The 27,027-nt window shown below is 38.4% G+C and overlaps 1 protein-coding gene across 2 annotated transcripts in view; it reads right to left on the bottom strand.

Moving 5' to 3' along the window:
* Positions 1-5,535: 5,535 nt before the first annotated feature.
* Positions 5,536-27,027, bottom strand: part of LOC117290200 (protein numb-like) — a 48,106-nt gene continuing 26,614 nt past the window's right edge. Inside the window, exons 6-11 of one of the 2 annotated variants that reach the window (XM_033771461.1) lie at positions 19,134-19,274; positions 18,151-18,364; positions 17,296-17,499; positions 15,841-15,888; positions 13,642-14,043; positions 5,536-8,832 (exon numbers count right to left, since the gene is read on the bottom strand). In XM_033771461.1, the coding sequence (XP_033627352.1) occupies positions 8,195-8,832; positions 13,642-14,043; positions 15,841-15,888; positions 17,296-17,499; positions 18,151-18,364; positions 19,134-19,274 (1,647 nt within the window). In that variant the 3' untranslated portion in view covers positions 5,536-8,194. The remainder of the gene's footprint in view (positions 8,833-13,641; positions 14,044-15,840; positions 15,889-17,295; positions 17,500-18,150; positions 18,365-19,133; positions 19,275-27,027) is intronic. The other variant, XM_033771468.1, reaches the window with a different exon arrangement.

Raw genomic sequence — 27,027 nt, 5'->3', positions numbered from 1 at the left:
TATCATTATGTAAAAGCTATCGTATGAAAGATGTTAGTGGCAAAAGAAGTGTCATTGCTCATCATTGCATATATACTATATCACTGCATCAGTGCAAGATGACTCATCTAGAATGTGCAACCCTGTTGTATCTTGCGCAAAATGCTCTGTTCCAAAAGCGGCCATTTTCTTCCACGTTAGAAAATGTATTGCTTTTCTATATCTACCTCATAATGCTAATTAAATTAACAAGCAACCCAATAAATTGCATCACTGCTTCTCATGATTGTTTGGTTTACTAGTCGGTTTTGGTTGGGCAACTCATAACTAATTTATACAAATTCATTCATCAGATTGTTATCAAAGGGCAACACTTGGTTTCAAATGATGCAACAATATACATTGTACATTGGAAATCCCATACATTTCAGAAACCTTAATTTTGAATCTAATAAAATAAAAATAAATGCTATCATTGAAATTTTTTAAAGCTTAGCTCACTAACCCTTTTTTTGCGAATTAATAAAACATGAATTTGTTCTTTAAACCAGTCTGTTGTGTTTTCGTTAGCATCAGGGGTTTTCAGAAACAAGTGTAAAACCTGCAGCAAGAAGATTTCATTTAATCCGTACAGCCTGCGGTCCTTTAAAAAAAAATGTAGTTTTACACGAGCATCAAACGAATATAAAGAGTCTTCTGAGCACATCTCTGACGAAAATCGCATGTGAGACATGTGCATAAAACAAGTTTCAAATCAAACTTGGCTCACTGTATAGAATACCTGTGAGATGTCATAATCATTCCACGCCATTTAACCCCTTACCATGGATTCAAATAGTTGCAAGTGATCTTCATGATAATTCTTGCTCGCAATAACAGGTAACCAGCCAAAATGCGTTGTATTGTATGTCATATGAATGGTTCCCTGTATATGTACATGTATGTTCAGCAGATTCCTAATACAAAAAAACTTGTAAATTATAAAGTACACAAAAAAAAGCAACCTCACTCGGACTAAAATCTTTTCTCTCACATGAAAATGTATTCATTCACAAGCTTTATCCTTTTTACAAGATTAATCTTAAATCCAAAATTATCATTTGAGTACAAATTATAAGATTATTTATATCGGATAAAGTACAATTAAAACCCTAATTTGTGTGTGTTGTACTAACTGTACAAATACTGATGCTGGGATAGTGATAGTACTTGGGGGGGAAATAAAAATAAAAACCTTCCCTCAAAGGGATTAAAGAAATCAAGGTTTGACGTGCGATGTTAACATCCACTACGATAACTACTGGCAGTCTACATGGTTAAAAATAATCTAATATCTGTGACCATCGATGATCGTCACTATATTAAATATTGTAAAGTGATTTGTATACAAAGTCTCATCCACCTTTATTTAACTTCCGAGTGAAAATCAACAACAGCGTTCAGAATTCAAAGGAATCATGTACATTGTGTAATTTGCTTTTGCTGTTTCCTCAACGAATGTTTCGCAGGAGTCCAACTTTGTGACGTCATGTATATGCCGTTTTCACACTGTATCTCTTATCCCGTAGAAAACAGTCTTGGAGAGGCCCCAGAAATTTGTTTATCCCAGTGCACTTTCACACTGTCCCCACCTAGCTCCTTATTCCACAGGGTTCCAGTTGCACGTTTCAAGAATACCCTGCCGTCGGTTTCACAAAGAGTTAGGAACGAGTAACTCTTCGTAACTTAGGATCAATCTTAAAGTCTGCATGCTACAGTGCAGGGTTGGGACTCGTCCTAAGTCCTAAAGATTAGTCTTAAGTTACAAAGAGTTTTGTGAAATCGACGGCTGAAGTTTGAACTCTACCCCAGAGCAGGGGTGGCTATTCCCCGAAGGTATGAGCATTTGCCAGGGTAGATCAGGGGTAAAGGGGTCCAAGTGTGAAAGGGCTAGCCGCGACTCCCTGGGGTTGCCCCTGGGGTTGCCCCTGGGGGAATAGAGTAGTGTGACAAGGGCTATAGTGATGTACAGAGTCTACAAATCCTCAAACAAGTTCCAACCTGAAGGCTCATGGTTTCAATCTCTAACTAGGGCCATTTTCAGAATCTGTTGTTTAAAGTACCACAAGTTTATAGGCCAAGGGGTCAATTTCACAAAGAGTTGGGACTGGTCCAAAGTTTGAGCGGGTTACTCATCCTAACTCAAGATGAGACTAGTCTTAACTCTTTGTGAAATCAACCCCAGTACTTTCATCTCAAGAAGAAAAGAAACTAGTATGTCTCCCCATTTACTAACCAATCCCAAATGACTAGACTTTAAGAATAACACTACCAATTAAAAAGAAACCCCACCAATCATAAATATACACTGCCGAAAAATGGACTTGCCAGCTGGACTAAATCCTTGCAGGGTCAAATTGACTTTTAAAAACTTAACTTGAGAAACACTGCAGCACATAGTCAATTGTATTAACTAGTGTCACAGGAATGTTAAGTGAAGTGGTACTGGGAATTATAGGTTTGACAAAAGACAAAGGGGCTAAACTTCAAAACATGTGTGATATTTTAAACTAGTTTTTCTTCTTAAACATGATTTGTATACAAGAACCACTTGCCTACCTTTTACAGTAGTACAATAATCATGTTGTAGTACAATGGGTTAGTCACAATTAAGTACAACTTTCAATAGGCATCAATGGTGATCAGTAATTACAGATCTTCATAACATATTTTGTACAATATTTAATAACATTACATACATTTAAAACATGTTCTTTTTAATAAGGGTAAAATGTTGTCATGTATGAAACTTGCACCAACTGCCAATTTTTACAATCCTAAATAAGCGTACATTTATTCTATGTTTTAATCAGACTTTGTTTGCTTTATACCGGATGCGCTGTAAATAATGAACATAAATAAACAACACACACCACCAAATTAACTTATTGATATTGGAATGGTAGCACATACATGTAAGACAATCAAATTATGTTAGGTGTTAAGTTGTTTACTCAATAGAACTTTATCATGCAGCCACCATCTTGGTCATGCTCCCTGTATCCAACAGTAATGGATGCTAATATTCATTGTACAAAACGGAACCAGACTAATTTTCCTTCCAGCCTCAGTTTGGTTACATTGATTTGAATGGGAGAAGAAAAAAAAATGGCCACACCATGATAAAGGTCTATGAAGGTCTAGATCAGGCATGATATTTGTTTCTTGGAAAAAAAGTTAGAATACTTTTTCGAGTCCAAGGACTGATGAACACGTACATATGGTGTAGGCTTTAAAAGACATTTCAGACTATTTAATCACAATTTTTCAGAGTTTTCCCCCAAGGGGAACAAATCGTAAAACAGACTTTAGTACTGTATGAAGAGTATCATGCCTGGTCTAGATACGGACTCCCTGTTCTCTCAGAATCTAATCAATGATCTGTGCAGGAACACGTAATGAGTTTCTCAACATAATAAATGGATGAATCTAATAAGCTCTGCCCACAGTATTAACTGTGTATTAATGAATGGCCCAACGTTGGTTATAATTCACATACATTGTACAACAAAAGTGTCTTGCTCTGCAAAGCATGCATACACACAGAATTATAATAATAATTAATAATTTGGGGGGCTAATCATCCTTACTCGCAGCTAAAAGCTGAATTGCGAAGGACGCGGCTTTAACGTGTTCGAGAGGCTGGCATGCAAGGGCGCCTTTGGCTGCCAGCCACATCAACTCATAATATGACCACGGAGCACAGCCAAAGATCGAAAGTGTTTTATTTTTTACTTTGAATGAATGACATAGCAACCAAAATTGCTGCAGTTTCATCATATGAGGATTTTATCAAGCATTAAGCCACAGGGAAAACTAACTGGGTAAATTTAATTCAATTTTAGGGTGAACACACAGGGCTAGATACATGTAGGTCAGTTGTTAGAGTACTGGCACATTAATCTGTAGGTCACAGGTTCAAACTCATGTTCAATTCAAAATGTCTTTGCCAACAGGGGACTGTCTCGCATTTTAAAGTGTTTGTGGTTGCAGGCCTTAAACTTCGTTCTTGAAGGGGCACAGTAGTTTTCCTCGGGTAAGAGGCACTATTATGAGGAAAGGGTTAATTTGTATTGGAACTTTGCAAAGGGCACCACAGCAAAAGCACAGGGCACTACGGCAATTGCTGTGGTGCCGTTGTTTGATTCAAGGCATGTGGTTGTGATTGGCTAATGTATGACTGGGCAGAGCTTATAATATGTACATGTATGCCCCAATTACAACATTAAAAGAATACATGATACACTGGTCAAGACGGAACATAAGGGGCATTTTGTTGGCACTGTCAACTAGGGTATCCAAGATAAATCCTAATATCATGCGTACCGATAAACGTCTTTGCTACAAATTGCTAATCTAAAAGTCAAAACCATTAAAATAAATGAATACAAAAGGTGCGTTGAATATAGAAGATCATGTGGTCCGATGTAAAGTATGCACTGCTGTAAGCCATTAGGTTTATTAATATGCACTGAGGGAGTCCGTTCCCATACCGATTACTAACCATTGCCAGACTGAGTCGGCAATCAAAAGACCATTATTTGCGGTTTTGAATGACATTTGTATGAAGGGAAATTGACAACAAGTCGGTTCTGATTAACAACTGATCATTCGACACGGTCTGATTAAAACCAAGCCATGACTTTACGCAAAAGTAGATTCACATAAAATGGAGTATCGTATGTTAAGTGCAGAGGGTAATTAATGTGATTGCATGTATAATGCAGAAGTGGATATCTCAAAACCTGGACTCAAATTCATAGAACTGCTTATAGCATAAACAAATGCTAAACACAAAAGAAGTGTGCTTACCAGAATGAGGTTACCAGCTAAAAATACCATTTCACATGTACTAGATGTAACTGGTTTCCTACTTAGTTTCGCTAAGCTATATTTTTCTGCTTAAGCAGCTCCATGAAATTGGGCCCTTGTTTCACCCCCATCCATTGTTCCATAACTTTTCTAAGCAGATAATATGGCATCGGCTTAAGCATGAAAAACAAATGGCAGGTAATAAACAGACAATGACACTTGGATTGTCAAACGAAGCATTTGCTGTCAACTCAAAGTCAGTTAAGACTCCAAAATGGCTTCAACATGAGTACAGAATAAAACCATTCACAAGTGACACTTGAAAAACAATGTCGACTGCTGAAAAGAAATGTTCCTAGTAGTGGTACATGCCCTTGCATTTAAAAAAATATATTTCTGAACTTTCTCATACAACAGTACATGTACATGTTTCCTTTGCTGTCGGCCACATAAATTTCCATAAATAATGTTAAAAGCATGAAATTATATATTCATAACTGTACTTTGAAGTAGAGTACTCAGCATTGCCAGAAATGACTTATGGTTCCCTTCCAAAATCAAACCCTTCAACCTTACCCCCTCCCCAAGTTTGGGTCAAAGTTTAAGATGCCAAGAAGCAAAGCAAATGCTACTCCAACTTAGCAATGTACATGTAGAAATCACTGGCTGATAATTGAAAGTTGTCTGCATAGAAACAAATTCTACTTTAGCAAGTCTGTCAAGAACTGGTAAAAAAACTGGTCTAGGGTGAGCTTACCGGTAATGTAGATATTACTTCAGTTTACCAACCCAACATAATTACATATAGTCTAACAAACATCTATTCATACTAGTACTTATTGTGTCAATGTATAGTTCAAGGTTAAAATATAACTTTTGTATTTACAGTTCCATTCATGAATAATCCAACACAAACAATTAGCGCCGAAATTGCTGAACTAAAACGGACACCCGTCAGATATTTGACATGGCTTTTTAATTAGAGCTATTTAGGGCGACTCAAATTACAGAGAAGACAGAAATTTAAAAATCTGAGTTCCTGAATAAATTTGTGACTGCGTATGTTGAGATTTTCCAAGATCTCCCCCCCCCCCCCCTCCGGAGTCCTTTGAAACCATCTTCAGGATTGAGGCATGTTGGACGCTCATCTATTGACCCAACCTGTCTTCATCATCGCAATAAGTCTTTGATGGCCAATTTTGGGAGTCTGTTTCCATGTGTGATATACTGTGCAGTGTGCATTTAGGCGTCCTATGGGTCAGTGCAAGCTCACCTGGGCACAAGTTAATGGTTCTGATACCGCAGAAGTCTGAACTTACGATTACCATTCTTCGTTGACGATGAAAGCGCGAAATATCAGCACTAGCTGTTTATAGCAAAGAATGCCTAGAAGCATGGAGTATGCATGTGCACAAGCAAAAATTCCCTCCCAACACAAGAAATAAACATGATGGAAGCGCGAAATTCAGGTCCAAAATTGGGAAGGTTGAGAAATTCCATTACGTAAAGTCACAAAAACATTCAGATAAGGGGCAAACTGCAGAATTAAACAAGCGTTAACTCAAGGTAACGCAAGGTTGAACCTTGGAAAACCTCCAAATAAAACAGCGCCATGTTTAATTTCCACATCCTGCCCAAATCAGGTTTCTGATTCCTGTGGTCAATGTTAAGAGAGTAATCACACAATTAACCCAAACATAGCTTATTCACATTATTCAAAACACAAAATATATAACTACATTCAGTACCTGTAAAATAAAAAGACCCATCACATTTGCTATACATGTAATAACAACACTTTATAATAGGAATCTGATAATACATTATGTATAAAAAGAAACTGCTCTGTGAAATGTGTCAGTGCAGTACTTCAAAACTCACACTTTTTTTGGAAATTTTATTTAATAATCACAGAAATTTATGGTCTCATAGTCAACTTTGAGCGTACTGATTGTTGTATTTCTGTAGGTTAATAAAATAAAAAATACTTGTTACGCCCAATCACCAACATACCTAAAATATACAGTATGCTACTTTTATATTTCAATTGTTTATTTATCTACACATTTGGTGATCTCTGCATGATGACTCCTCTCTAATTTTAAAGTCAGGCTGAAGTTGTTTTCCGATTATTTGTGGAATCAGCAAGGACAACGAAGAAGGTAAAAAAGCTTTGTAATGTTTCACAATCATTTTTGGTCACAAACTTATTCACTTTAATGAAGTTGAAGACCGATCCATTAAGTCCGGCCTTACAACACAAAGTACACCTTTTGTTTTTGTAGCCATGCCATTGTTTTGATCCTATATAAATGTAAATATATACAATAAAACTAATCTGTGAAAATTTCCTATTCAAAAGGTGTGTTTGAGATGTCGCTAAAAATCTGGAGAGGTTAGGTCCAAGCAGGAAGGATAATCGGTAATTGAAACACACAATCTGAGAAACATTTCAAGCATGAAAGGTTTCTCAGATTAAAATTTTTCTTGAATCACTTCTCCAAAACCGCTGCATTGCATCTAACCCAGTAAGTTATTCTGGTCAATACATTTTGGAGTAATTACCAAAGGTATACCCTCCCTTTAAGAAACTGTCTATCAATGATGCTTTTACATGGATGGTGCACCTATCCTCCACAACCCAGCCAAAGCATCACGCCACACACAGAAATTGAAATGGTGGCAGCATTCTAATTTGATTTTCACATACGTCAGACATTAGCACATTCTTAGGTGTGACTGTGTTACGAGCCAGAGCATAATGTATCGGTCTATTTGCTTCTAGGTTTTGAGGCCAAAGTGCATGCACATTGGGATAATATTGATACAAAGACTTCAAGTAGCTTTTTTTGAGGGGTGGAGGACGCTATAGTATGGCACTCGTTTGAGTGTCCACAGACAAATTTACCCAAACCTAATAGTCATGATAGTATCATAGTGCTGTGTCAACCATACCTCAAAATGGCTTATAGATTTCACAGCTGAATAGAAAAAACCTCTGTAGATTTCCCTGGTGCTGGGCTGGCTCTGACTGACCTGCATCTGATTGGTCAGTTGTCGAAATATAAAAATCACATCAAGGAACATTTAACACAACATTAAATGCAACAGTTTTTTAAATAAATTTGTGTGATACTTTCACAAATATAGCATCCCACCACCAAAAAACCCTGAAATGTTCAACATTCAGGGTAATTAAGCTAACGGGAAAAAAAAAATAATTGAACAAAAATGGGAATACACTTAAGCTGTCTACATGTAGAGGAGCTCTTTAAAAATATCACTTGGATCTGAGGCAGTAAACGATTTCAAAACTCTGGAGTCTAACAGGATGAGGAGAAAAAACAGCAACCCCAAAGCTCTCTCATAGATCTATCTCAAATGCCTTGGTCACATTGACAAAGGGATTGTTGGCTACTACTGTGCTTTGGTTACTTGGCAACGCTTCCCACTTGGCCTCGAAGGAGCTGGAATACCCATTGGTGTTCCCTTGTGTAGTCGAATCAGGCAAAGTTCTGGACAGATCGGAAGTCCAGGCTCCGCTTATTCCCATGTTGCCTGCTGAAACTCCTGCAGGCTGCTGCGGATGCGATATATAAATAGGCGCTGTGGCACTGTTGTTATAATTAGCTGCTGGCGCCCTGCCGGCCACGGGCTGCGCTTGGTACGTCATGTTCTGTATCTGCATCTGTTGGTGACTGACGTTGTTGAAGCCGTTCTGCATCTGCATATTCTGCACGGTTGTTTCTCCACCTGGGCCAAGTATAGACCCTTGGGGCGACGGGTAGGGCTTTGTAACCACTGTGTTTGATGTCTGGGTCAGCCATTTCTCTGCCTGTGATATACCATTAGGGCCGGTTGCTTGTGGTGCTGGGGCTGGATCCCAGGGGTTCAGACCGGCTTGTTGACCAGACCGGGCTGGGGGTTGAGGTTGTGGTGGTGGTGCCCAGGGATTGGTCTGCCTGATTGGACTCACTGAAGGATGCATCGGTTGGGTCAGTACTAAAATAAAAACCAAACACAAATATAGAAGTGGTAATTAAAACCATCAATTAAATAGATCAGGGTTCAGTCAGGATTTGGCAAAAGGGTGTCCAAATTTGATGAAAATATAAAAACTGTGTGTCCAAGTTGCTCACATCTGCAATATATTAACATATAAATGACAGTTAAAAGAGGGTGTCCAAATTTTAAACTGGGTGTCGAAAAGAGACCCAGACACCCTATGAAATAAATAAGAAACAGTCTGCGATTTAGATACCTTTCATAGTTTTACAGAGGTGGTAGTCAAACATGGTCACCCTCTAAATTAAGCCTGCATGGCAGCCTACCACACAGGAAGGATTACGTATTATTAAAGCAATGTCATGACCACAGGTGACTTCACATCCCACGCATAAACTTAAATCCTCAATCCCATTAAGTAAGCTATATCAACTCCATCTCAAAACATCCTCGAAATATTCTATCAGTCCTCGTCATTTGGTCCGAGATGTGAGGAAATGATTTCCTCGATAACTCGCCCGAAGGCTCCGACTCTGTTGATCTTGAAAAGGAACATACGGAGAGTAATTGCATACAGAGATGTTATCAGATTGAGTGTGCATTCTGTGGACAAACTGAAAAGACAAACTTGTTCCGACTTTAATCTATAAATTTATGGCTCCAGGTGCAGTTTTTTTGTGTGAGCAGGTAGACATCTACCTCTATGGGTAGACAGAGACGAACGCTGTCATAATAGTGCTGTCGAAATTGAAGCGTTGGGTCTGTACATGTCATTTCATTTCAAGTCTGTTCACTTTTTATTAACAATATTTTTAGTGAGACCATTTTTTACAATGGGTTTCTTATGGGGTGATCTTTAGACTTGGGATTATACATTTCCAAACAAATAATTTTATCTTATGGATGGTTTGATATGCAATAAAAGTAACAGACATGTTTTTTCTCCTTTATATGTGAAGTAGATATAATTAATTATAAGGGTATCTTCAACATACATACATGTGAGTGTGTGTGTACATGTACGAGGTGTTATTTAAACTGTTCTCAAAGTAGAAAATCTCATTAAAAACACTGTCTTGCTAATGAGTAATAACATGGGTTATGACAATAACATGCATGAGTTAAAAAACCATTGTTAAACCGTAGAGACCATACATAGTGGCCTCAAGCGGTTTAAACCAAAATGCCCATAGCGCCTGCAAGATTTTATCTACTTCCATTCACACAAAGTAGTCATCGAGCAAGTCATGGCCAGAATTGGCATTTTTAATTGTGTACAATGTAAACACACAAGTACTGTTTCCATTTGCAAAACAAAACAGGAATTCTGTTTCATATAGTCTTTTTATAGACACATTTACTGAAACAAATAGTGTACGAGGACTTGTGAAATGTTGTCCAAAGAAATATTATTACGAATTATTTGTATTTTTATAAGTTGTGTTTGGACATTTTAAATTGTATCTCTGTGAAGAGCCTTCAGAATCGTTTTTGCAGACTTTTGACTTTGGCGCTACATATAAAGTCTACACAATTATTGTTATTAGCATGAAACTTATTGTTATTAATTAAGACTGATGTAAAATACACACACGTACTTCACATACATGTTAATGTACATAAAGCGTCTTCAAATTTTGTTTTAAAGACACTGGACACTATTGGTAATTGTCAAAGACCAGTCTTCTCACTTGGTGTATCTCAACATATGCATGAACTAACAAACCTGTGAAAATTTGGGCTCAATCGATCATCGAAGTTGCGAGATAATAATGAAAGAAAAAACACCCTTGTCACACAAAGTTGTGTGCGTTTAGATGGTTGATTTCGACTCAAAACAAATTCGTGGAAAATTACTTCTTTCTCGAAAACTACTCCACTTCAGAGGGAGCTGTTTCTCACAATGTTTTATACTGCCAACCTCTCCCCATTACTCGCTACCAAGTAAGGTTTTATGCTAATAATTATTTTGAGTAACTACCAATAGTGTCCACTGCCTTTAATTAAGACTGATGTAAAATACACACACGTACTTCACATACATGTTAATGTACAAAAGCGTCTTCAAATTTTGTTTTAAGTAAAACTGTTTTCAGTGTCACTGTTTCTTTGAAAAGTTTGCAAAAGGCCAACATTCCCCCACATTACCCATCTGTGAATAGGTAATAACAAGTCTATCATTGCTATGGACTCAGTTACTTTCTCGCTCCATTAAAAGCATCATAAATTATGAATGGTATATGAAGTTCCCATGGGTTCTGCACAGCAGGTTAGGCCACAGCCCATTATTTTCTACATCAATAGTCTCCCCAAACACATCATCAGTTGAGAGCTGGATTTTATCTGTCTTTAATTTAGAATGCATCATACTTGTAGAAAAATGTTGACATTTATGAAACACACGTGGTTGTAAAAACAGATTACAAAACTTGTTTTGTTGTCCCACCCACAAACAGATGTTTTGCCTTCCGTCTATACATAGCTTATGGTAGTCGTTAATGTCACAGGTTTTCCATTTTTAGATAAGACAAAAAAAAAATTGTTTTCACTATAGCGCCAAGTTCCTTTTAAAAGCAAAGTATACCTTTGGTGTTTGAAACTGCTTGATTGATTTAATTCCATATGGATGTAGATATAATACAATTAACCTGTAAAAGTAAAATTTCAAAAGCGTTTTTCTTTTTTAGATATCGTCGAAAATCTGGAGCAGTTATGCTCACGCAGGAAGAATTATCCGTAATTGGAAAACACCAAGAAACGTTTCTGTTTCAGATTGACAATCTGTTAAAATCCCTTTCTCTGAAATGACATTCCTTAAAAGGAATCCTTTCTAAAAATGATATACATTATCAACAGCTGCACAGTGCTTCTTACAAATTAAGTTTTTTTTTAGGGTAATTAATTTCTGTAGTGATTGCCAAAGGTATACGCTCTCTTTCATGCCATGCGGATGAGATTTCTTCAATTTCTTTAATATGTCAAATTCAAACATTTGTGATTTTATTATGTAAGACTTGAAGAGTTGCATGATGGAAGGATAATAAGATTGTATGACTTTGTTATGTGTGCTTAAACGCTGTAGAAAAAAAAGATTATAGGAACACACACCGAAACAAATCTTGAAATTGAGTAATGAGGAGCTGTATGTATTCAATGCAATTTCAATGTGATTCATTCATTCATTCATTCATTCATTCATAAATGGTTCATTAAAAACAAATATACAAATCGCGGCACCAGCCAAATTGCATGTGATGTACATGTGAGAACAAAGAGTATCAGAGGTTCAGTGCACAAATTGATACCATTATTGTTAAAGGCACTGTACACGTTTGATAATTGTCAAAGACCAGTGTTCTCACTTGGTGTATGCCATCATAAGCATAAAATAACAAACCTGTGAAAATTGGGCTCAATCGATCATCCAAGTTGCGAGATAATAATGAAAGAAAAAACACCCTTGTTGAACGAATTTGTGTGCTTTCAGATGTCAGATAGGGATAAAAGACTTTCTAGCTAGAAGTCTTTTAATATTTTAGTGAGAAATTACCTCTTTCTCAAAAACTACAATACTTCAGAGGGAGTCGTTTCTCACAATGTTTCATACTATCAACAGCTCTCCAATGCTCATTACCAAGTCAGTTTTTAAGTTAATACTTGTTTTGGGTAATTACCAAACGTGTACCTTCCCTTTAATAACAACTAATCACAGTGACATTTGGGCCCATCTGCAATGCATTTCCAACGACTCCCTCAACGCACATCTTGTGTACCATTGGAACTTTATATATCTGTGTGTTCCGTCCAAACTAACGACGACAGAGAGTTGTCAGAGAAAAATCCTTCCTTGAAGGAGATCAATGAAGGACACTGATAAATAGCATCAAATTAAATTCACCTGCTCAGGTGACATTGTTAAGGATTGAATGCCTATGTAACCTCCTCACTACGTTGGTCTACAAGGGAAGCATTTCAGCACCAAACAAATTGAAGACAATGTTATAGATCCATTGGCCTGGGATCAAGAGGTTTAGAGGGAATGTATGTAGCTCAGTATAGTAAGGGATTAGACATACCCAGACATCATAACAAACGTTGTGTTTGAATAATAATATACCCACATGTAATTCAATTATACATGTAGATCCATATGGAAATCAGTGTCTACTGCGAAAAAAAGATGTAATTTGATTCAACGGCATGCTGGCATTGATTATGATTATGATGACAGAGACGGCAAATGAATTGCGCGAAAGACAATGTCAGTTCTTTAGACATCTGTGACACTGTTACAGAGCCATTATCTCTTATGTGTTTGAAAGACAATAATTAAAGAATTTCTAAGGATTTTTTCCATGAACAGTCCCTAAGCTATATAAATGGTGGAAAATTACTTCTTTCTCGAAAAACTACGTTACATCAGAGGGCGCCGTTTGTCACAATGTTTTATACTATCAACCTCTCCCCATTACTCGTTACCAAGTAAGGTTTTATGCTAACAATTATTTTGAGTAATTACCAATAGTGTCCACTGCCTTTAAACTACCCTACATGTATTTCTCTTCACTAGGAAAGTATAAAGTATCAAAAAAGAGGGGGGAAAAAGAGGATGAATTTTTAAACATGAACTGATGTTTTTAAAGAGCTTTCAGTGGCCCTAGTATAACGGAACCATATGAAGAAAAAAAACCGATGTGGGTTAGCACTGTTTACTCGGTACTCTCCCGAGTCCTGTAAAAAAAAATCACAGATATACTCAGGAGGGGTTTGAAATTTAAAAAATTACAGAGTTGCACTGATACACACCTTGTTGAGAAGCCATTGGTTGCTGAGTGACCACTGGTTGATGTGTAGCCATCGGCTGATGAGTCTGCATGGAGTGATGAGGCACATGATGCTGTGACGCTTGTACTGGTTGTGGTACAGCGGCGGCCATTGGTACTGCCGCCGGCGGCATGATGGTATGCGGTTGCTGAGCTGCTGCTGCTGCTGCTGCTGCTGACCGGGCATACGACTCCTTGCTGGACAACTCAAACAGGCCTTCTGATAGCTCCTGGCAGGCTGCGGATATGCTGATAGGCTGAGCCGGCTGCACAGCTTGCTGTTGAGTACGGAATGGTTGTTGCTGCTGCTGTTGTTGAGATGGAGGAAGCTGCTGCTGTTGCTGCTGCTGGAATGAATGTGGCGGATTCGGACTTGCAGGGGAAGCTGTTGGGTAACAACAAATAAAGACAATGAATACCGCCATCTTCATTACACTCTCAATGGCCACTAACCATTTTAGCATATAATAATAAGAATACTACTAAGTTCTTATACTATAAGTTATCACACAAGCGCGAGTGGTAGTGATATTAGCAGTGCAATATAGGTTTATATCACCACTCCATTCTGCAAATCTACTTGAAGGATTAGTGCCTAAAAAATACTTGAAGATAAAGCACTTTAACACACCCAATGGGCATGTCAAAGCGCTCAGTATTTTTTCCTGCAAGATATGCAGAGCTACAATTTGGGTAAGAGACCTATTCCTTTATAAAATCCATGCTGTGGCGCAATATGCTGCCGATCAAACCCGGAACAGGGCAAACCCCTTCTATTCACGAGAAGTCAAACAACCATGGAACTGCCACGTAGCCAGGGATCACACCCAAGTTTACGATACAACCTGGGAACAGGCAGCCAGGGGATCACCACTTGATTTGGGGCTGAACAAAGACAAATTGACAGGAGCGAGATTTGAACCAACAACCTCAATTTCAAAGACTTGCTCAGAAAAAAATGGGATGCGATATCACCTTTAACATTAAAAAAAAAGGGTTGATGGGAAACAATAAATGGCAGTAAGCTTTGCTTATCAGTTTCAGAAGCTAAATAGAAGCAGTACTTCAAGGCAATCTGTTTCAGTTAATTAATAGCAGGAAGAGAATGCCAATACTGCAGTATTCCTAATTTTAATTGTTACAGTGTGAGCCAAATACATGTATAGCGCAGTGTGTGTTGCTTGCTAGTGGCATTTCAATTAATTTATTTCCACGAATAAATGAGAAGTGTTACAGTGTTCAACAGACGAGTGAAAAGTGTATAGAAACTCATAAAAGCGAAAATTGTAGCAGGCCTGGATTTTCAAATTCAAATTCAAATCTTTATTTATCATGCCCAGTATGCACATTAAAATCTTTTGAACATCTTTGAACATGTTGAAAGGGCAAGGCCATTTTCTTTTTTGCAAAGGGCACTTCCAATGTGAGACTTTCAGACGGTCCATTTTCACAATAGTGCCCATGCTCAGACCTACGCGCGCAATACTGAGCATGGGTGCGCATCCTCAGAGCCGCTAAAAAAGGACCGTTATGCCTGCTGCCGCCAGCGTCTCAAAAGTCTCCTATTGGAAAAATCTTATAGTCAATGGAAAACTTTTGAAGGGGCACCAAGGCCAAGACCAGGGGCAACAGAGGGCATGGCCTGCATGGCCTGCGTGTAATTCCAGACCTGTTGTAGGCATGGGCCACCTAAATGCATGCATTTGCTTTGAGTAATAAACGTCATACCAGTGTGCCATGCATTCAACTACATGTAAACTACACCTTTCTCATGCAAATAATTATCACAACACCGAAACTCTGAACCATGCAGTTACACAAGCTACAACTCCTTCAATACTAGTCATTCATTAACACTTTTGGAACCGTCTCCCTCATCAAATTCGTTCAGCTGAGTCACTTGAAGTTTTCAAAAAAACATCTCAAAACTTCCCTGTTCAATGGTTGATTACTAAAGACAAACAGTTTTCCCATTATTAGTGCCATTATTTATTTGCTTATTAAACAGTTTCTAATAAAGCGCTGTTGTACCCTGTCTAAGAGCACTCTAAAAATGCCTGTTTTTATTATTACTGTTATTAACACTGTGACATAAGACATGCACACTATACACACTATGGATAGGTAACAGGCAGCAAGCAGGTTGAGGGGGAGACATTATTTCCGGTGATGTTATACAAACCTTTTGATGTATTCCGCTGACTTTCAATTACTTCCTCTTCAAAAGGAACTTCGGGAGGCACAAAATGAGAACATGTCATGTTTGATATGCTTAAAGGCACTGGACACCTCTGTTCATTGTCAAAGACCTGGGGTCGATTTCACAAAGATTTAGGACTAGTCCTAACTTAGGACTTGTCCTAGGAGATATTAAAATGTATGGCTAGTCCTAAGTTAGGATGAGTCCTATCTCAAGATAAGACTAGTCTTAACTCTTTGTGAAATCCACCCCAGTATTCTTACTTGGTGTATCCCAACATATGCACAAAATAACAAATCTGTGAAAATTTTGACTCAATTGGTCTTCAAAGTTGCGAGAGAATAATGTAAGAAAAAAACACCCTTGCCGCACAAGTTGGTGCTTTCAGATGCTTGAATTTGAGACCTCAACTGAGGTCTAGAATTCAATTCAAATATTTTAGTGAGAAATTACTTCTTTCTCAAAAACTATGTTACTTCAGAGGGAACCGTTTCTCACAATGCTTTATACTAACTATCAACAGCTCTCCATTGCTTGTTCTCAAAATGTTTTATACTATCAACAGCTTTCCATTGCCAAGTAAGCTTTTATGCTAACAATTATTTTTTAAGTAATAACCAAAGGTGTCCATTACCTTTAAGGGTGGGCTGACACTACTCATAAACACTCTACTTAGATTGCAGCCTTGTTCATCATAGGCAAAAGACAAACACTAACTGAACACTGCCGAAGGGCATGTGGGAACTATCGCAATGAACGACATGTAAAACATTTCCTATATGCACACTGGTAATACTTATTCAACAAGAAAATAATATATCACCTTCAAAACAGAAAGATATGTACAGGTCTCGAAAAATCTATCTCCACATACATTTGTACACATTATTCCTTTACCGTATTGTCAGCAATTGAATAAGCTTAATACTGTACAAGCCAGTATTTGTTTCTTTTTTAGGCCAATGTTACCCAACTCATATTATCGTCTTAATGCGACCCTCTCTTACACTAACTGTGTTTGTAATAGTCATAAGTGCCAGCAGGACCAACATGTTGTACCCAGTCCAGTCCCTCCCTTTTATACACTGCCAAAAAGTTGAAGCACAAACAAAAGAGAGGCAATGGTACATTTAGGTCCTCAATTGCAGGTGTTTTACACAATTGTTGATTTTTACACCAAGCGCACAGGATTGCCCAATGAACAACCTCCTTATGACCTCTGACGAAATGATGTCATATTCATAAGGTCTATAACAACAGAAGTGGAAAGGGCCAAGCACTTGACAACTTTTTGGAGTGTTTTCAGTTTTCTATGGCATTATTTTATAATAAGAAAACCTACAATAAAATACAGCTTATCCACTAGAAGTTTTATGACCGTGTAAATATTAACAGGACCCTCCCACAACTTGCCATTTCCCTCTTGTATATACTTACTCTCTGTGTGTGTCTGCAGGACCTGTTGTTGTCTTTGTAGCGTAGACGGTAAGTCATTCAGGCGCAGCGAGAGTTGCCGCTTGAACGGAGACTGCGTATGTAGACCTGGAAACCCGCGAAAGGATCCCTGACGCGCTAACATGGCATCAGTGGCATGCCGCCGTGGCATGGCATATGGTAAAGCAGGCTTCTCAACTGGAAACTCTGGAGAAGAAAAAAAAAGCATTTTGGGGGACCAATAAAATAAATTTATTTCAGTGTTCACAATTATCTAACAAATAATGCCATGCAAGAAACAGCTAGTGGAACCACCTTCTCTTACTCCGAGTTCATTTTCCCCATAAAATAGTTAACTCACCAAACTAACGTCGCGCCCTTACCAATTTTATCGCTCAATAATCAGTAAGTTTATCTCTCAGCTGTCCCTCACTAATCCAAGACACTGATCCCACACCAATTTGCAGTAACTTTATCTCTCAGTTTATAATACTAATCCCCAAGTCCTGATCCCATTGTAACTCCCCTTAGTTACAGGTCACTTTTCTCTCAGTTATTCTTTATTAATCCCCAACTCCTGATATCACAGTAACCTCCCTTAGTGACCATCCACATCTATCAGGTCCTTCATTAATCCCCAACTCCTGATTCCTCAGTAACCTCCACTTAGAAATCAATCCCTCTTCTTTCAGTTATCCCTAACTCCCGTTCCACAACAAACTCCCCTAAGGAATCAGTCATTTTTCTCTCACTTATCATTCAGTAATCCCCAACTCTTGATCTCACAGTAATCCTCCTCATTACTAATCCCTCGTGTAAAACCATAATCTCAGAGAGTGATCCAGCCAGGGGACCCACCTTGATTCTCTTTCTCCCCTTCTCCCTCCGCTTCTTCCGCTGCCGCTGCTTCCATTTGCTCCGTCATCGTAGCCTGACGGAATGATCCCTGCCGCGTGAAGCTCGTCTTGTTTACGTCAAACTCCACCTTGACGCCACACAGTTTGTCTCTCTGTTGCTTACGCTCCAGGCAGGCGGCAAAGGCACATCCCACGGCATGACTGAGTCGCTCCCCCTACGGAATTAAAACAATTAGGTTTGCTTGATTAGCCCACAACATCAGGGTCTACGATGCGTGTCGCAGGAGTCCACTCTCAAGTCTTCTAGGCTTTTACTTCTAATAAAGTACCTACAGTCAAATTGCTGTAAGGAAGGGAATTCAATTCTGATAATGATTTCCTAAAATAGATTCTACTGACTGGATAATTAAGTTTAAGTTTATGTGTAGCGTGGCTAGACTGCTACATTACATGTAGGAGCATCCTACTGTAATCACTACAGATAAATGCAACCACTGTACCCTTGCGTTCAATAAAAACCCGCACTAATGCCAACAATAGAAGCTCAGTTCCTAAACCTTAAACGTGTCCGAATTCACTATTGGACAAAGAGCGCACACGTCCAAGCTTTATGTTTACTCTTGTGTGCTGACCGTATTACTGCGGTCTGACGCGCCGATGTGGTGATCGCGTGAGAGCTAGGTGGTAGAATGTATGTCTGACATACGGGTATTTTGAGCAAAATTGACATCATTAGTGTGGAGTGCTATGAGTCTTACAGTGCGCGTACATGTACATGTACACCCTCGGTAAAGCCTGTCTCGTAGTGGTCACAGTTGACAAGAAACTCTAGGCATTTGAAATTACAAGCAATTGTTCTTTGAATAAAATGTTTACAGGTACATGTACTTTACATGTATGTATACATTTACAGTTTGCGTTCATGTATAATGCATGAGAAATACACCAATGCAGCAATATAATGTATTCTTGCAAAGCACTCACAGGCTCACGTAAAGAATGAAAACAATGACACAGCCATCGTCTGGTCGTTCCATCTCGGCAGATATAGGAGAAGCCTTTATCGTTGTGTCTATCCGGCGCACAGAAAGAAACCTTCTCAATAGTTTGGTCCACAATCAATCCCTGTAATCCAAATTGAAAACAAAAACAGGAACGTTAGTTTTCAGTTAATCATCGGGGTCCATGGCAATAAATATTCACATACATGTACTATTCTTGGAGCCTTTTCCAAACCTTGGCTTGGGGCTTCGTCATCAATTTTGGCGCAGTGACATCAGGGGTGCAGTTTTGCGGTCATAATCAACAACTGTTTCGGTTGAACTTGCCAATTGGTTAATCACTGGCCAATGACCGAAACAGTTATTGGACACAGGTAAGCGTCATGGTTACAGTCACGAAAACGCTCCACTTGCATTGGGTGTTTCAACATGAACTGGAGCCTGGCCCAATTTCATAGAGCTGCTTAAGCACAAAATTTTGCTTAAGCAAAAAATCTTTGCTTAGTAAAATCAGATTACCGGCCAAGACTCCACTTAATTGTTATGCTAAGTTAACAACAGCTAAACACCAGTCACAAGCAATGTATATGGCATGAAATTTTTGCCAGTAACATGTGAAAAATAAGCGAGCTATATTCGTGCTTAAGCATATTTTTTGCTTAAGCAGCTCTATGAAATTGGCCCCTGGAACCGAATCCAAAGGCTTATGTCACACAAGGTAAATGACAGACAGCCATTTCCAGGCAATATTCATGAACAAAAGGTGTTCACATTTGAATGTTCACATATTTTTCTTGGGGATCGTAACTGTTTGAAAAATGATTCATATGCTTCCAAAGTGATCCCATAGCATGCACTGCAGTTTGTTGCCTCTAAGTTGCCTGTAAAAGTTGCCTCGTGTGACAGGGCCCTTAGCCAAGGTTTGAAAAAAAGTCCCAGGTCTTTACTTCATACGTATGTAAATCACCTTTAAGTATTTGTTCAGCCTGTTTCAAAACCATGACATCAGCTTAAGTTCCAGCTTAGGCTCCATCAGTCATTTTGAAAATTGTGTCCTTTCAGAACAGAGTTTCAAGCTGTGGTTTTAACATTTCCTTTTAAAGGCAGTGGACACTATTGGTAGTTACTCAAAATAATTCTTATTAGAAAACCTTTCTTGATTACGAGTAATGGGGACAGAATGATAGAATAAAATTTTGTGAGAAACAGCTCCCTCTGAAGTGACGTAGTTTTCAAGAAAGAATTAGAATTTGAGGTCTCGAAATCAAGCATCTCAAAGCACACAACTTCGTGTGACAAGGGTGTTTTTTTTCTTTCATAGTTATCTCGCAACTCCGACGACCCAATTGAGCTCAAATTTTCACAGGTTTTTTTTTATGCCTTTGCTGAGATACACCAAGTGAGAAGACTGGTCTTTGACAATTACCAAGAGTGTCCAGTGTCTTTAAAGGAACACGTTGCCTTGGATCGGACGAGTTGGTCTAAGAAAAGCGTTTGAAACAGTTTGTTATGAAATGCATATGGTTAGAAAGATATTTTAAAAGTAGAATATAATGATCCACACCTATTAGTATCACTCAAAATTGCACGGTTTTCATTTTACGTCGCGAACTAACACGGTCGGCCATTTATGGGAGTCAAAGTTTTGACTCCCATAAATGGCCGACCGTGTTTGTCAACGAGTTAAACGAAAACCACGCAATTTCAAGGCATATTTGTGTAGATCATTTTATTCTACTTTTACAATATCTTTCTAACCATATCGATGTTATAACAAACGGTTACAGGGCACTTTTCAAAGACCAACTCGACCGATCCAAGGCAACGTGTTCCTTTAAAACAGAGCGTGGTTTCAAAAAGGACCTCAGTGGAGTATATTTTAGTTTCCATGTTGTACTAGGATTGTACCATACACTGAAACTAAAAGTTCATGTGGAACATGTACATGATCAATCCAAAGACCTGATATAATTAACCCCCAAAAGAAACAAAACTACGCACTTTCTGCTTTTTTAATTGCAGTGTTATTAAACAGTACAGCAAATATTAGGACAGGCAGAATGAACAATGAACATTACAATGTAATGTAATGTACCATCTGGGAAAACAAATTGAAGTCCTCCTTAGTAGTGTACATGTAGGCCTACAAGTTGGCCGTCATGTATATGGTTCAGTGAAAGGTCATCAAAAACAAAGGGCCGTCGGAAAATTTGCTGGTACATTTCTGTATTGATCAACAGCAAACATGCGTGTTTAAGGAAAGGAAAGTGTGAATTCTGTATTGCACTACATGTACATGTAAACAATACAGCAGTGTGCTAAAAAAGGTGATGCCCTTAGTACACACTACACATACAGTGAATAAATAAACCTTCATAGAAACTACAATTGGTGCTCGTCGACCTTGTTTTCAATGAGGTGCCCTTTAACGACGAGCCAGTAGAAATTTCTCATTGTCAGTGCCTTTTCAAGTTTAAAATTGTTGTGACCTTTCCGGTAAAAAAATTCAACACATGTATCAAATAAAAGCCAATGTATGTTTATTGCATATATCGCCAGAACCTTTAGCACAACCTGCCATGCTGGAGGTTGTTTTGTAGAATTTTTGAGTTATTACAAACCAACAAACATGTAAGACTTATAGGCCTTTTCAAGCTTAAAAATTCAACACATGTATCAAATAAAATCCATTTATATAAGCCAATGTATGCATATTGTAAACGTATATTGCCAGAATCTTTAGCACAACCCGCTATGCTTGAGGTTGTTTTGTAGAATTTTTGAGTTATTACAAACATGTAAGACTTATAGGCCTTTTCAAGCTTAAAAAGTTGTGACCTTTGCAGTTAAAAAACTCAACACATGTATCAAATAAATTCCACTAATATAAGCCAATGTATGCATATTGCAAACGTATATTGCCAGAATCTTTAGCACAACCCGCTATGCTGGAGGTTGTTTTGTTCAATTTTTGTGTAATATTACAAACCGACAACCATGTAAGATCTATAGGCCTACATGCGTGAATATACGTAGGTGTGATGTAAAACAGCTTGAGTGTCCTCCCAAACCTTCTTCAACTTCCTCCCCTACGGCCCCGGCTGATTACAATTCCATAGCAAGCCTGATCAATATCCAGCCATAACAGACACTTGTTCACAAGCCTCAATTATAATAACTAAACACAGATCTCTCTCTCAGGCTGGCCACTAGTAGGACTGGTGGGAGGAAGGAGAATGCTCATCTCCCCCTCGTCGCTTCCCCCCTAACGCTTCAAATTCACCTTCAGGCATTCCTTTGCTTCCCGGATGACCAGCTGCTTGGCCTTCCATTTAGCGTACAAGAGGCAGCAAATCAAGCGCCAGTTAGGGGACTTGCTCAGGCTGTTGTAACATTATTAAATCCAGCTCAATGCCGATTTTTTATATCAAATTTTTTGGTAGAAAGAACTTGGATACGTGTACACTGTAAAACTTAAGCCATTGAACAGCCATAAAAAGTATCAGTATGTGTTAAATCTGTACGCAAGTGCGTGTGTTATGGTGACCCAATGAAGCCCAGTAGATGTGTAAGTCTCGCGATGAAAAGGTCACCATTGAGTTCTGAGCACCTTTGAGAGAGTGTAAGACACTTCACGGAGGCAACAAAGGCGATTGCCTCCATGCCCCCTGGTCATTGTCTTGTTGCCCTAGAAATGCCCTATTTCCTCATAGGGTGTCCTTTACCAAGAAGAAAGTTCCATGATGCTCTGCCCTTTCAAAAAATGAAGCATACAGACCTGACATAATGTAAACATGTATGGTGGCAAAATCAAGACAGAGTATAAATGTACATTGTTTGTCAAGACTTTTTGCCAGTGTACATTGTACATGTATGTGATCACTCACATTACTACATGTATATAACATTCTTCAATGAGAAAAAGCAGAAGTCTGGCGCTAACCATGCAAGTAGAGTATGGTGACTATATAGTGCAAACTGCTCTGGTGCAGAGCGCTTGCAGTCAGGCCTAGTTCTGTTTACTTTTAAATTTACAGTTGATGCCCAGAAAAAAACCCAACTACTTGTGTAGAGAAATCAATCAATCCATAGACGTCTCTTTACTCTGTTCAGTGCAAAGAAGAAACCTCCAATTGGTTGGATTCTACTGCAAGAAACATAGATACACTTAAGCAGTGAAACAGCCAGACATTTTCATATTGGGGTGGGGGCAAGTGGGAGAAAATACTTTATCCCCCCTTTTTTTGGGGGGGGGGGGGACCCTTCCCACCCTCTGGTTATGCCACTGAGCATGCAAATGTATCTCAGTAAATTTATTTGAATTGGCAGTTGTTATTCAAACATACTTAAGTTGACTTCCTGTGCGGACATCGTCTCTTAAGAAGATTCTTCATAAATTCATAAATTACCTGGCTAGGCTGATATTCTACACTACTATCAACTTAATTTTATCAGCGTGGATTTAAAATCAAGTACCCCTACACATACATGTACTTCCTTCAGAATTGGGATCTGGTAAATGCTTTTACCATTCTCTCATTTCTACTCTGGACCTAGCAATCCCTTAAGCCCACTATGCATTTATAATATCCGAGTAGCATTACAATTTAAAATTAAGATACAACAAATTGAACCCTAGACTAAGCTCACAATTTAATATCAGTGACTCAGGCATGTGTCAGGGTGGTAAACAAGCTGTACTGAACAAACCACACCATACACAGCAGTCCACAACGACCCTTATAGCACATGCCAAAAATAAAATTGTGTGACTGTCTGATTTTCTGAAGCAGGACAGTTCTCTTCAGACATGAGAAGTCTCCCGAACCTCCGATTATCTACTCCACGGCAGTAGAAAAAAGCAAGACAGTTCTTCAAGAACAACTCTACCTGGCAAGTCGACACACACATGGTGTTACCGCAAACCAAATATACATTGATTCTCTGAAGTGCTCATATTATTGTACAATTAAGGAAAAAATAATCTTTTTTTTTTTCACTTCAATAAATTATCAATCCCGCAGTCCATCTTCAAGATTCAATTGCACAATTACCCAAGGTACATTATTTATAATTCAGTGTAAACCGCCAATGAGATAAATCATCCCAGCCTCAAGCCTCAAGGATCCCATCCTACGACGACGAAGTCTCTCCTCATGCTGTTCTCATCCAACTGGTTGCCAGGTTACCATGGGAACTTCAATGTTTAGTTGAACACTGCTAATGGACGACCCTGTGAAAGACTTATGGCCTGCAATTATTGGTTTGTTTTCCCTCTCTTTCAGGACGGTCATGCTCTGAAGGTGTGTGTCGATGTGTGTAATTGGCACTGTCCTTCATCAGGCGGTCGGCTCTATTTTTCGATTAAAAGGGAGAATCCCCCATTGTAGTGTAAGCTTAGCTTACACATGTCACTACATTAAATAAAACATGTATGTAAAGATGGTATGAGTTTTAACACAGGGAAAGTCTTCGCTTACAAAATCTAGTACATGTACCTAGAGAGCAGTAAGTTCATGATGATGCTGTGATTAAAATTATGAAAAGACATTCACACAATGTTCTTTAGCCCTGACGCAAATTTCACACTTATGGAACATTGTCTTTGCTTGCCAACGTATTGATAAAGCAATTGCCTTAAGATACCACACGTCATCTGCTCAGTCAGTGCTACTAAGTCATTCATTGAAACTTTATACACGCAATAAAGGTTTATAAGTGAAAAACGTGTATAAGTTTGACAACAAAAATAATCAAAATCCAGAGTTCAATGTAATTTCTTTGAAACCAAATGTTTCTTTTTGCCATTTTGGAGACTACTCTTGACCAATAACCTCCATTTGTCAGGAGCTCAAAAATATGCAATTAGCAAGTTGATGAAATAAACACAAACTGCACTGACGACCTATAGTCCTGAGCGATGACAAACGCACAAAAATAGCTGCCACACCCCTATCAAGGTATTACAGGTAGGGGTGTGTTCCTACATTGTACATCATGCAATTAACAAGGTGCCACACCCTTCCTATTATTGAACGTACAAAGCAGGACCAAGATCAATGTTCACGTAATGTATTGCGAAGAGCAACCACACCCCAATCATATTAATTACTCATTCTGCCAGAGAAAAATTGCATTGGCTAATTGTTTTACTGTTGAAAACACCCCAGCTCTATCTACAGCAGGCAGTAGTCTGTGATGTACACATAGCACGCTCAAAGTACGTGCGAGGAAAAAAACCTCATTGATAATTTGCGTCATCAGCCAGCCATGCTAATCAAAACAAGATTCAACTCAATGCGGAATTCCACGACAAAAGACGTGTATTGTCCATAACTTAAATCCATAGTAGCTTTATTTACTTTCTCTATCAGAAAGCTTTCTTTGAAAATCAAAGTGGGAAACAAAATTCCCACGATGAAAAATCCATAAGACCCACATACAAAAATGTTAAAGAATTTGTGCATATATTGTTGAATGGGGGTATTTAGTCTGTAATACCCTATTCAATGTGACATTTTACCGGGAGGCGGGGATTTGCTTTCCAAGGTTTAGGCTTTGATGCAAGGAATCACGATTCAGTCATCCAATCCAGATGTCCAATATTGAATACATGATCAAAACTGACTGGTCGTTAGAACAAGAGACTGTGCAATGCAATACAGGCAAATCAATACCATTAATGTGGTTGAATTTGTACGATATATATGCACAATTTATTAGTCTCGTTTTCCAATCCAAAACAAAACAACATTTAGGAGGAATATTGCTACTGCAAGCGATGTTAGCTTAAAGCCATTGGACACTTTCGGTACAGAAAAAAAATTAAAAGTTCACAGATTTACAAATAACTTACAGGGAGACTTCTCTTGAAATACTATTCCATGAAATGCTTTACTTTTTGAGAAAACATAAAAACAACATCAATTCTCGATTTCGAGAATAACGCATTTATTTTAAACACATGTCATGACACGGCGAAACGTGCGGAAACAAGGGTGAGCTTTCCCTTTATTTTCTCCCGACTCCGATGACCGATTGAACCTAAATTTTCACAGGTTTGTTATTTGATATAGAAGTTGTGATACACAAAGTGTGGGCCTTGGACATTACTGTTTACCGAAAGTGTCCAATGGCTTTAAAGTAAAGGCAATATGACGTTGCTATGCATACCCTAAATTGGAACATATACAGTGTACGAATGCACATTGTATTTTGTACAGAAGGGGCGTGTTCAATTGCTATGTGTGTCTGAAGTACATTCAAATATTTACAATTGCGCAAATTTCAATAGGAGCTTGTACATGTAGTAGGCATTATGACATTGCAATATATACGAACATGTTCATCGGAACACATGCACATCATATTTTTTTTGATATTGCATAAATGCAAGTTAACCTGAAAAAGGGGCGTGTTCAATACGCTAATACATCCGAATTACATTCAAATTATTATTTTCAAATTCAAGTTTTTGAAATTCAAATGGTGCAAAGTCATTCCAGAGTGGTTCTTGGTTTTAAGGTAAAATGCTACATGTACACGTACCTCAAACCGTCTGCACAATTTTGTTGTGCCTGCTGCTTTGTAATTGGCAATCATAGATGTTTTCCTGTGGCAATTCCCTAGACATGCTCGATGCTGCATACAGCAAGATGCCCGACAGGAATTATAAGAAAGTGCACCTTGCCTCATAGGGACCCTTGCGAACATTGTATGTATAAGGTGTCATCAAGTTATCATATTATGCAAATTAATATTTTCTATCATGCCATACCATGTTGCTTTCGCACAATGTGCAACAAATTATAATAAAACTTAAAAACACCTTTTAAAAACACATGTTAGCATACAATTATTTAGTTTCATATGCGGCT

This window comes from Asterias rubens, chromosome 1 (assembly GCF_902459465.1).
Source record: "Asterias rubens chromosome 1, eAstRub1.3, whole genome shotgun sequence".
NCBI lineage: Eukaryota > Metazoa > Echinodermata > Asteroidea > Forcipulatida > Asteriidae > Asterias > Asterias rubens.
Note: the sequence above shows the minus strand (reverse complement) of the source record. Positions and strands in the feature narration are given on the sequence as shown.